The 12289-nt window shown below is 49.4% G+C and overlaps 1 protein-coding gene across 3 annotated transcripts in view; it reads left to right on the forward strand.

Moving 5' to 3' along the window:
• Positions 1 to 12289, forward strand: part of SGSM1 (small G protein signaling modulator 1) — an 83681-nt gene that overhangs the window by 46967 nt on the left and 24425 nt on the right. For 2 of the 3 annotated variants that reach the window (XM_073223861.1, XM_073223859.1), the window contains 3 exons: positions 5576 to 5714; positions 8061 to 8125; positions 9986 to 10131. In XM_073223861.1, the coding sequence (XP_073079962.1) occupies positions 5576 to 5714; positions 8061 to 8125; positions 9986 to 10131 (350 nt within the window). Of the gene's footprint in view, positions 1 to 5143; positions 5252 to 5575; positions 5715 to 8060; positions 8126 to 9985; positions 10132 to 12289 lie in introns of all 3 variants that reach the window. The other variant, XM_073223860.1, reaches the window with a different exon arrangement.

Below are 12289 nucleotides of genomic sequence, written 5' to 3' on the forward strand. Positions count from 1 at the left end.
TAGGTCCTCAATAAGTGATATTTAACAAGCAGAGGAGAAGCAAAGCACTAGACACTAGCCTGCAAGATGCTAACGTATGTCCAACAACAGGCATAGTCACTGCCATGAAATAGATGCTTAGTTAATTGAAACCATTGTTATTTAAGATTATCATCCCCATGGGATTATTAGAATTAAATGAGTCAATATTTGAAAAGTTCTCAGAAGGAGGCCTGGCATTGATGAAGTGCTGTATGGATTTCTGTTAAACAAATCAATAGCCAGTTATAGATTCTTTCTGTAAACTCCATTGTATTTAACCCTTGGTGGGTTCCATTTGATGGATAATGCCTCTGAGCCTCCCTTTGTGTAAGTGAGGTGGCCGGGCAGTGAGAGGCTCTTTTGCAAGCGGACCTGCTCCCTGGCAATTGGACTGATTGTGCCAGGTCGCTTAATACTCTGGTTCTCTCTCATTGCTGAGTGGGATCTGAGGTGTGGGGCAGGCTTGGCTGTAAGGCCTTAGGTTCTGGGCTTAGCCTGTATTTCCACCCATATGTTCCTTCCTGGCCAGTTAGGAGCAAAGCCTTGTGTCCCTGTGTCACTGAGAGCCGTAGAGTGTCCTGGAGTCCTCATTCCCACATCCACCCCACCTGGGATCAGGGCCTGGGGCCATTCCTGCCTATCCAGGGCCCCACGGCTCCCACAGGCCTGCCAGAGCTGGTTCATCAGAGGGCCACGTGCCCTGTGGCTGCCTTCCCAGGAAACTCTGTCCACAGGCCGTGTGTAGGCTCCTGTGGGGGGCAGGCTGGGTGCTGGATGTCTTACTCATTTGGCGCCTGTCCACGTTCGCCTGTTGCAACGCTGCGTGTGCCAGTGGAACAGGCATGAGCTGTGCCCACACACACCCCTCTGCACGCCGCTCCACTGCCAGCTCCTAGCCTGAGTATCCCTTTGCCTAATGGTCCCTTCTGTCCCTCGGTGAGGTGGTTAGAGGTGTCAGGGAATCAGTGCCTCCCTGGAGCAGCCCTCAGCCAGAGACTGGCAGGAATTGGTGTGTAAATGGCCAGCTCCTCACCCCTTAGGTCAGAAAACTCTGGAATGTGTTCTGTGTGTCTCCCAGAGGTCTCTGCAAGAAGTCAAGCACCAGCTGCCAGTAGTGGTGACTTGCATGGTAACTAACCCTTTACTCTATGCCTTCCTGTCTCACTCCACCCTGGCCATACGTTTTAGGATCACCTCCCAAATAAACTACTTGGACTGGAATTTTTGCCTTTGGGGAAACCCCAGCTAAGTTGGTTTATTTAGAACAGGGCTTCTCAATCACAGCACTGCTGACACTGCAGATGGAATAATTCTTTTGGTTGGAGGCTGTCCTGTGCATTCTAGGGTGTTGAACAACATCTCTGGTCTCCACTCACTAGATGCCAAGTAGCAAAGCAAGTCATGACAATCAGAAATGTCTCTAGACATTGCCAAGCGTCCTCTGGGGGCAAGGCTGCCCCCAGCTGAGACCTGCTCGTTTAGAGAAAAGCACACATCACTCACCGCATTTGATTCTGCCACTGCAACACAGCCCAGTGCCCTGCCTGATCCAGGCCTCATTCCCTTGCCTATAGAATGGGGATAACAGTACCCCCACCCAGGAGCATATTCGGAGGAGTCAGTGCGATGATACATCAAACGCTCAATGTGATTTGTGACTGATGCTCAGTGAGCAATAGTAGGTATCATGTGGTAAGCACCACTGTGTGCCAAGCCCACTTCTGTGCACTCTCCGGGTCTTAGTTCATTAATCCTCACCTCAGCCCTTCCAGGCCAGGTGCCATTGTTGTCACCATACCCCATTTTCTGAAGAGGAAACAGAGGCACAGAGAGGTTAAGAAATTGGTCCAGGGTCACACAGCTAAACCTCTGCATGGCTGGAATTTGAATCCAGGTGGTCTGGCTTCAGAGCATGTGCTTCCTACATCCAATTCACGCAGATTGTTTTGACATGGGGTGGGGAGGGTACTGTAGTTTGACCTCTTTCATCCTAAAGGTCAGATTCAGTCCACATGCTTGGCTGATTTTCACAGGGGCCTGAGCCTCTGAGCCTCACAGAGTCAGCAGAAACAATCATGTTGGGATTTTCATCTGTGAGCTTTGAAAAGTCCTTTCTGAAGAAGTGCCTAAATCAGAAATAGGTGAACCCCTTGCTGTGGGCCAAATTTGGCCCACTGCCTGTTCTTATAAATAAAGTTTTATTGGAACATGGCCACACCCATTCATTTACAACTCCACAGCAGTGGAGTTGTATAGCTGTGACAGAAACCACATAGTGCACCAAGCCAATTATATTTACTGCCTGGCCCTTCACAGAAAAAGTGGGCAGATGCCTGCCTTAAAGAATAAGAGAGAAGAGTCACCCTCTGGGGGGGATGATGTGGCCACAGATGGTTCTAACTCCCTTTCGGTGTCTTCTTGCCCCTGTATCTCCACCACCTGGTTCTTTGCCTGACTCTTGTGCATGGAGGAGGCAAAGACAAGTTCTAAAACACGAGGATGAGTTGACAGAGAAGGGCATTCATTTCCAGGCTCCTCTGCTGCTGAGATCGTACTGTCTGGTCTGGCAGGAATGAGCCCCCTGTGGCCACCCAGCACTTGAAATGTGCCTAGTCCAAATCGTGATGCACTGTCAATGTGAAATACACACTGGGTTTTGAAGACTTGGAACAAATTAGAAAGTAAAATATCTCATCAATAATTTTATGTTGATTTTATGTTAAATATGTTATATGATAACATGATGGATACATTGGGTTAAACGGAGTATGTTGTTGAGATTGATTTCCTCTGTTTCTTTCTGGTGTGGCCACCAGAACATTGTAAGCCATGCATGTGGCTCATGTTGTATTCCTGTTGGACAGCGCTGGTCTCGTGCGGGGTTTCTCAACCTCGGCACTGTTGACACTGTGGGCTGAATAATTGTGTGCTGGGGTAGGGGGTGTCGACGTTGAACAGCATTGCTGGCATCTACCCGCTCATTGCTAGTAGCATATCGTAATTCCCAGGTTGTGACAACCAAAAATGTCTCCAGATATCACCAAATACCCTTTGGGGGGCCCAAATTGCCCCAAGAGAATATTAATAGGATCTCGGGGTCCAGTCCCCTGGGTGGAATCCCAGCTCTACCACTTATTAGGTGGGTGGTCTTGGGCATGCTGCTTAACCACTCTGTGCCTCAGTTTCCTTATCTGTAACAGATGATAATGATAGTACTCACATTCAGTAACAGACAGTTGCTGCTAGTGGACAGAGAAAGGGAATCTCAGTCAAAAAGAGCAACTATGCCAGTTACTACCTGCTGGGGCTTTGGGTGAAGTTCTGAGCCTCAGTTTCCATTTCTGCAAAATGGGAAAGGACATGCTTCCCTTGCAGGGGCATTACAGGTGATAAGGTAAGCCCTGCCTGGCACGGTCCCCAGTACATAGTAGGCACTTTATAAATATCAGCATTCTTTCTTCCTCTAGTCAGTCACAATACATGGGAGCTGCATGGAGCAGGGCAGGGGAGAGGGACAAATCCTAGGAACTGGTACTTCCAGCCATTTCAGTGTTCTGCCCACGTCTGACCTTCCATTTGACCCATGCCTTTGTTTTGTGTCTCAAGCTGCTCCCGACCCCTTGGACAGCACTCTCCCCATCTCTGTGGGCCCTGCCTGGATGGTGGCTCCTGCGGGCCAGTCCGTGCTGGGGGTAGCCAGAGGCAGTCAGTGGGCATGAACCAGATGGGACCCTACCCTCCCCCTGCCAAGCCCGAAGCAGTCACCTCCCATTAATGTCTGAGCTACCCCACCCCTGGGGCTGGGTGCTGGCCACCTCTGCCATGTTGTCATTTGAGTCTTGGTCCCCAGGGTGATGGAGGTGGAATCCATTGGTGATGTTTGCAGGGTGTGAGGGGCTGAAGGTGGAGGCATGCTTACCAGACATGGGTGAAACTGATCAGTGCTTCCCTGAGATTAGCAGAGAACTGGGGATACTTTTCTAGAATATTTTACAGGGGCTTACTGGTCTTTCTTGGCCAGCTCACTGGTGAGTCTGCCTGGGGAGGAGTACTGTAAAACGCCACTCTTGGTGGCCCTGAGAACCTCACTGTGTAGGCAGCTTTCTCCTCTGTCCGTGGGTAAGGGTGGGCCCGGTCAGCTGCTGAGCTCTGATGCTGTGTGGGGCCTGGACCACAGTGCCCATGTCCCTCAGGGCCTGAGGGGAGAGGCAGGTATTACCAATCACCCTTGGGGAGGCATGCCATATGGGGCAAATGTGCATTTCTCTTAATCTCCCAGAGCAGGGCTTGGCAAAACAAGGGCCCACAGCCAGATTTAGCCTCATTCTTTTCAGCCCACAAAGCTAAGAATGGTTTTTACCTTTTTAAATGATTGGAAAAAAAATTGAAAAGGAACAGTATTTGGTGACATGTGGAAATGATGGGAAATTCACATTTCGGTGTCCATAAATAAAGTTTTGCTAGAACATACCCATGTTCATTTCTTTGCATTTCGTGAAGGGCTGCTTTTGCATTAGGACATTAGAATTGAATGGGCATGATAGTAACTAGATGGCTCATGAGCCCTAAAATATTTACTACCTGGCTCTTTACAGAAAACATTTACCCTGTCCTAAAGAAAATTAAACTTCTGCACCTGCTTAGAACTGCCAAGAGGCCGGTAGGTTAACTTACGGACATTGTGATGGGGGTGTCACAGTTACACTCCGCAGTAGTGCAGACACCGCTGCTTTCCGGGAGCTGGGGAAGAGGACAGGAGGAGAAACTCCAAGGGTTGTATCCTGAGGGCAGCTGATCGCAGTCACCAGTGTCCAGGAGTTAGGAGATCAGTCATGTCCTCTTGGTTCTCCAACTGCTATTATCAAAATTGTTTTTGAAATACAGACCCAGAGACTATTTCTTCAGGAGATTTTAGTTCAGTAGGTCAGGGGGTGGGTACAGGCACACGGGTTTTTAACAAGTGGTTCTGGGGGTTTGCCAACCCGTTTGAGACCCGCCCGGTGGAACAGCTGTGTGTCTCAGCACCACGGACAGCACCGGTGCCCTCAGCCTGGATCCGCTGGTCCCTTGCCCTTGTCCTGCCTCATCTGTTGAGTTGGTCTCCCTGCCATCTCACCACCAGAGACGCGCTCTCCCAGAAAGTCTACCTCTGGGGACTCAGGACCATCAGCCTTCCCCAGAAGCCCCCAGCAGGCCTCCCCTCCTTCCTGTCAGCCTCCTGTGAGGACAAGTGAGTGACAACATGGCGAGGCTTGGCCTCCTGCTCTGGGACTGGGTCTGCTTTCTTGGCTCTGGACTCTCTCTCTCTCTTCAGCTGCCATCAGCTCTGCCTGGCCCCTGGGGGCCCCAGATCTCGGTGGTGGCTTTCATTGTATCAGATGGGCTCAGAGGTCTGGGTCAGACAACTATTGGGGTTTCTGGTTCCTACTGTCACATTCAGGGTCCTTCCCTGCCCCTGTTCTGGCCCGGGAGTGAGCTGCTTGCCTTGGGATGAGGCTGCTGTGACCCCACAGGCTTAAGCAGGACTCTTCCTCTGCTCCTTCTGTCACCACAGTCCCCCAGGACCTTACGGATGTCTCTGTGAGCAGCCTGCCATCCCTATGGCACCCCAGCCCCCGGAAGTCCTCCTGCTCGTCCTGTTCACAGAGTGGCTCAGCTGACGGCGGATCAGCCAACGGCTGCAACCATGAGAGGTATGAGGGGCTTGAGCTGTGACCAGTTTGCAGATACCCATGTCTTCCCTGCACTGAATTCAGAGGAGTGAACATAGGCTATGGAGTCACCCAGGTCTGGGTTAAATCCAAGAGCTGTGAAGTCCCAGCTGTTGGAGCTTCTTTACATGTATTGATCAGGATAAACAAGGTTATGTCGCAGTAACAAACAGTCCTAAAATCTCAGTGGCTTGTTACAACAAAGCAAAGGTTTATTTGTCATGCATGCTGTGTGTACATCATGGGTCAGCTGGGGGTTCTGCTTCCTCTATTCAAGCCACCACCATCTTAAATATTTCCAATCAGTGACAGAGGGAAAAGTAGCTCTGGAGGGCTTGAGCTCTAGAAATGCTCTGGCCTGAATGCAGCACCTTTCATTTCCTCTCACACCTCACTGGCCCCATCCACAAGGTGCCAGGAAGTGCAGTCCCACTATGCTCCTGGAAGGCAGAAACTAGAAATACTGCTTAATGACAATCACACATGCCTCAGTTGGCTTCTCCACCAGATGAGGATACTGTGCTTGCCTTATACAGCTATTGTATTGGCAAATCAAATGATGGTTTAAAATGGCCAGCATGTGATTCCTGGCACGTGGTAATGTTCAGGAAGTGACACTTCCTATTTTAATGTATGAAGTTAAATGCCCAGATCATCTCTTTCCTTGCCTATAGAGCTTTTGTCTCTTTGAACAACTACTTTGCCTGTTCATGAGTCTGATCTTACTTCCTACTGACCCAGCCTGGCTTGGCCTGGGAGAATGAAATCTTTTTTCCTTCCTGTGCCTCTGTCCCAGTGGGTGGTCCATTCTGCAGCCATGGGATTGTAAGGGTCAGGGGCTGACGTCAAATGTTTGAAGTCACCTGAGCCCTGGCTCTTACTGTGTGAGCTGTGGGCCAGCAGAATTGTCACCTGAGCAGATTCTCAGTCTCTCTTCCCGGACCCACTGAAGCAGAATCTGCATTTAACAGGATTCCAAGATCATGTGTGTACTTTTAAGTTTGAGAAGCACTCATATAACCAGAGGTTCTCACATTTTAATATGCAGCAGAATCACCCGGGGGAGGTAGCAAAACATCCTAGTTCCTAAACTACTTCCCTAGAGGTCCTGATTGAGTAGGGCTGTGTGGGGCCCAGGAATCCACATGTTGGAGGAATTCCAAGCGATTCTTGGGCTGATGGTCCATGGGCCACTGAACAATGCTGTTCTAACCTAGTACCCCCTCTCATCACATCTGCTTCCATCAGGTAGTGATGGGCAGCTCATCACCTTCCAGAGAGCCCAGCTACTGTGGAATAGCTGTCAGTGTGATGCTGCTCTTAAATAAATTGAACAGGCTTGAGCCTTACTGACCTGAAGGCTCAAAGAGGCTGACGTTAATATTTAGTGCCTCCATGTGCATCACTGGAGGACTGTAGCCTGCCTCCTCCCCTTTCTGCCTGGGTTTTCCTGAGTGTCCCCTGGGATATCCTGAGACTAAACATGCAGACGTTCCTCCATGCTATTCTCTGCAAGCATGCAGACACCCCCCTCAGCAGTTCTTTGTGTTCTCCAGCAGTGCTGGGGCCTTTCTTCTCTCTCCTCTTTCAGCCAAAACAGCCCCCCAAAATTCCCATGCAGGAAGCTCAGGTATCATCTACTTTGCAGTTAGCTAGACTCTAAATCCCAGTTTGGCTCAGTCTGGCTTAGGTGGGTGACTTTTGAAGTCAGAACTCTTTCTGAAAGTGGCAGAAACCCACTGCAATCTGGTTTGAGTAAAAAAGAAAATCTGTTGCCGGAACTGAGAAGTCCAGAGATGCAGTGACTTCAGGCATGGCTGGAACCAGGTGTCAAGACAGAAATCTGTTTCTTCAGCGCTTACCTCTACCTGCCTCTATGATAGTTTCATTCTCAGGCAGAGGCTTCCTATTCAGAGGCAAGAATGGATCCCAGCAGCTATTGCCTTATATCCACTGACTTAGGAACTCAGGCAGAGAAAAGAGTATCTTTCCTCGGACTTCCAACCAAAGTCCCAGGGCTGATTCTCATTGGCCCACATTGGATCATGTGACCACCTCTGATCCAAGCAGAGTGACTCCAGCCTGAGTCATTTACCTGGTAGAATCAGCCCCTTCCAAACCACAGGGACAGAAGGTTGGGGAGGGGCGACTTCCCATGCTGATAGCGGAAGGAGGAGGCAGTGACGCTCCTGGGTAGGAACAGTGGTCCCCCCAGCGGTCCCCTTGGCTGGCTGGCCGTAATGTGCTCCCTGGAGATACTGAGCTGTGCTCCTCCAGGAAACCTGGCCGCACGTTGATCTAAGTGTCTCCTTCTTTCTCTGTCCCCAGGGCTCCCTTGAAGCTTCTCTGTGACAATATGAAGTACCAGATCCTTTCCAGAGCCTTCTATGGATGTGCGTAGTAGCTGCATTTGCTGTTGTGGTCTCTAGGGAGCATTTCTTGAGTGCCTGCTGTATGCCAGGAATATCAGGGGAAGGAGCCTGGCTCTGGAGTGTGAAATTCTGCTCTGTTTCTTAGATGTCTAGTTTTGGGGCAGTTCCATGAACTTCTCTGACTCTCAGTTTTTTCATCTACAGATTGGGGATACATTTTATCCCTAGGTCCTAAGAGATGGCAGCAAACAGTGGGCTCCTTGGTGATGGGGATTTGGTTCAATCACCACTGCATCCCCAGTGCCCACCTAGAGGGTGTGTTTTCAGGTGGTTGAGAGGCACATACAAAGCCGGCAGCTAGCACTGCTTGTCATGAGGTGCTCCTGTCAGTTCCCATCTCCTGTGGGCAGAAGCAGAATAGTAGGTGGTCTCATCCCTTCCCAAGAACTTAAAAATTGAATTCATAATATGGGTACTCTGTTTATTTCCATTTAACAGATGAGGAAACTAAGGCACAGAGAGGTGAAGTGAATTGCCCAAGGTCACACAGCCAAGCAGCAACAGAGCTGGGACTTGAGCCTAGGCCTACCTGACTGCAAAGGCTCTGCTTTTTTCCACTCTGCTGTATTGATTTTTAGCCAGTTTTATTTCCCCAGCCTCTCGGCTGAGATGGGAGAAATAAAGTGCATTAATATTTTCAGGGATTCCAGAAAAGCGTTAGTACATCCTGCGTGCGCCTGCAGAATAGTGGTGTAGATCCTACCCCTGAGTGCCTAGAGAGGCAGGGAGAGTGTGAGCTCCTCAAGGTCAAGGTTTTTGCCTGTTGTGTTAACCACCCATCCCCAGTGTCTAATGAAGGGCTTGGCGTGGAGCAGGCATTGAATGAGTATTTGTGGAACCCAAATGGAAGAGATTCCTGGAGAAAGGGATGGGTGTTGAGTGATGTCACTGCACGCCTTGGCTTATTCCTGATGGTGGTGAGAGTCCGGGTGCTGGAGCCAGGCAGCGTGGGCTCAAACCCCACCTCCATCCCCTCCTGGCCATGTGACCTGCGCAGGTGGTGCCAGCAGTCTGTGCCTCAGTTTCTTATAGATGGGGATAACTAGAGGATCTGCTTCATAGGGTTGTGACAGAATAAATGAGTTAAATTATGTAAGCTCTGGACAGCTCCCTGGCCCTTAGCATGTGCTGTGGCCGTTACATTGGCATAATCACATCCCACTGTTGGTAGGCGCCGGAAGGTCCACGGTCCTCCCTGGGAGTTGAGGATGAGATGATAGGAGAGAGCCAGAGGGAAGGGGCGCAGTCAGCAAACACTGGCTGGCGTTTGCTGAGTGCCTCCTGCATGCCTCGCACTGGGCCCTCTAGGTACCAGGGTGGAGCAGGTGGAGGGTGGCAGGTCGGTGGGCATTCGTCTGAGCGGCAGGGCCATCTTTGACAGCAAACTGGGTGTATCTCCCTGGCTACTGACTGGCCGGGACCTTCTTTATCCAGCGGCAAGGTGAACAAGAGCTGTTACCACTCCTGCTCTCGTCCTCTCTTGGTGTGGCTCGGAGCCACCCAGAGGCACAGTGAGCCCACAGTCACTGGCTCCTTTCTGCCTGAGGATTGAATGCCTTGGCTTCCATCAGAGGGGGTAGTGGCTCCCTGACTGAGGCTGAGAAATGCCATAGGGCTTCCTTAGCATCACAGAGCCATTAAGCCATCAAGGCAGCCAGTGACTTGACGCCTTTGAGCCTTCTCTGGAAAGGGGGATGATGAGGATTCGCTGAGTCATGAAGACTCACTGAGATTGCCAGCGGTCAGCTCTCTGGAGACCGCGTGCGGCAAGGCGAGGAGGGTTGGGTGGTAGATGACAGGATTTCCCTTCCCCCTCACCAGGGCTTGCCTACTGCAGACACCTGGCCACCGTGCGAACCCACCTGTCCGCCCTGGTCAATCACACGATCGTGTCTCCAGACTTGCCCTGTGATGCAGGACGAGGGCTGACAGCCAGGATCTGGGAGCAGTACCTGCAGGACAGCACGGTAAGGCTTGACCCGCCTTGGTCTGAAGTGGGGCAGAGACGGCAGGGAGTCCGTCTTGTCATCTGAGGAATAGACGCACCTGGTGGGGACTCCGGGATGTTGTGACATCCTTGGGTTCTGCATACCCAAATTGAGGAGAGAGTTCCAAGACCTGTCGCCTGCATCTGCCCATTGATGTAGATCAAGGATGGAAAACACATATGCTCCCCTGGAAGGAGTAAAGAATCAGTGAGTCACTATGCATCTATTAAACATCAGTTGTATGCTCAGTCCTGCATAAGGTGCTGTGAGTCCCCAGCCAGAAGGAATTGTTGAAAATCCTTAGAATAACAAGAGTAGCTAAGTTAGAAGGAGGGCAGCTGAGCCAAGAAAACCCCACCACTGTTCGAAACTCTTTCTCCTGTTTCTGTCTTAGGGCCTAAGAGTTGGACCATGAGATATTTTTACCTGGAGATGGATTTTTACAATTTTCTTATTAGAATACAAGGTCCCTGCAAGCAAAATGTTTATGTCTGAAGAAAGTTTCATGGTCATATAGTTTGGGAAACCAGATTAGGCAGCTTTCTCTATCCTGCCGGACTTCTCAGAACCTTGGCTATGCTGATACTTGTCACTCTCAAGGATTGGGGGAGTGTGGGAGAGCATATGAAGCATTCCCTCAAATGTATGTGGCCACAGGGACCTTTGCTGGAAAAATACCTCCCATGGCAGGTGGAAGGCAGAATCCATTCAGAGAAATACTAGGATTCCTGCTGCCATTCGGAGGAGATCCCTGTGTCCTCCACGTTGGACGAATCCAGTAGCTCAGTTACTGGTTCTCAAACCTGGACAGTTAGAAGGGTTATTTTACTTTTTTTGCCAAAAATAGTTGTTTTCCTAAATTGCAGGAGGAGTGCCTACTTGCTGTAACAATTTGAAGAATGAGGAATGTGGGTGTATAGAACAAAAAATTTTAAGTAGCATCTTTCTGCTCTACCCTAGTTCTAATCCCTGAATGAATGAGTGGTATCAGTTCCGTGTAGACCCTGCCATACATTTCCTATCCTTATGCGTCCACAGATACATCTACACAGATAAGTCTGTAATTCTTTTATTTGTTTCTTAAGTGAGGTGACATTATACTTGTATTTTAAGTGACCAATTTTTATATCAGGGATGCTATAATTTATTCAAGTCTTCCCCTAATAATAGACATCTGGGCTTTTCATTTTTTATTCTTTTTAATTATTTAAAAAATGCTTCAGTTGACATCCTTATAAACACATACCTTTCTGTACTAGTGCTTTTATTTTGAGGGTAGAGTCCTAGAAATGCAGTTGATTAATGTGCACTTGAAATTTAAATAGTTATGCCAGCTTACTTTCTCAAGAGGTCTTAGTGTTTATACTCCTCAGCGGGCTAGGACAGTGCACATTTCCTGAGGAATTCAAGAGATTTATAAAATCGGGGGTCCGCTCCAGCCTTACTGATTTTGTAGCTCTGGGAGTGCAGCCCAAGAATTTATACTTCTGAAAGCTCCCCACATGCTTCTGGTGCTCTTTTGAGGCACTAGGCTAAGGACAAATTGGTTGCAACACAAATATTTTTCATCTAATTTTTTCATAACTGGTTTGGTCATATTCTCATTCTTCTTGGTTGGACTATTGTATTAGGGTAGACTGAGCTGCAGTAACAAAAGTCCCCACTATTTCAGCTGCTTGACACCATGAGGGTGCATTTCTTGCTCACTGAACAGTCCTAGGTGAGCCTTCCTAAGAAATAGGCATCTCTCCTCCCTCCAGATGTTCAGAGGTCTTTCAGTCTTGTGACCCCACCATCCTCCAAGGACTCATGGTCACCTGTCTCCCAACAGAGAGCATGAAGGAGCACACCTTCTTCAAAGCCCTGGCCTGGAAATGGCTCACATCACTTCCTCTCACATCCCACTGGCCAGAACCCAGTGATACGGTCACACCAAACTGCAAGGGGGGCTGGGAAATGGAGTCCAGCTGTGGGCTTCAGGAGAAGAGGATGTAGATTTTGAATAAAGAGTTCACAGCTTCAGCCACAAATAGTTCTCTGAATTTTAAATAACTTTGACAAAGGTTGTCTGCATAATGGAAACCAAAATTCCCAACAGGGACAAAAGAATGGCTGTTTTTGCCATTTTTGTTGGGTA

The sequence above is a fragment of the Manis javanica genome, chromosome 15 (assembly GCF_040802235.1).
Source record: "Manis javanica isolate MJ-LG chromosome 15, MJ_LKY, whole genome shotgun sequence".
Lineage (NCBI taxonomy): Eukaryota > Metazoa > Chordata > Mammalia > Pholidota > Manidae > Manis > Manis javanica.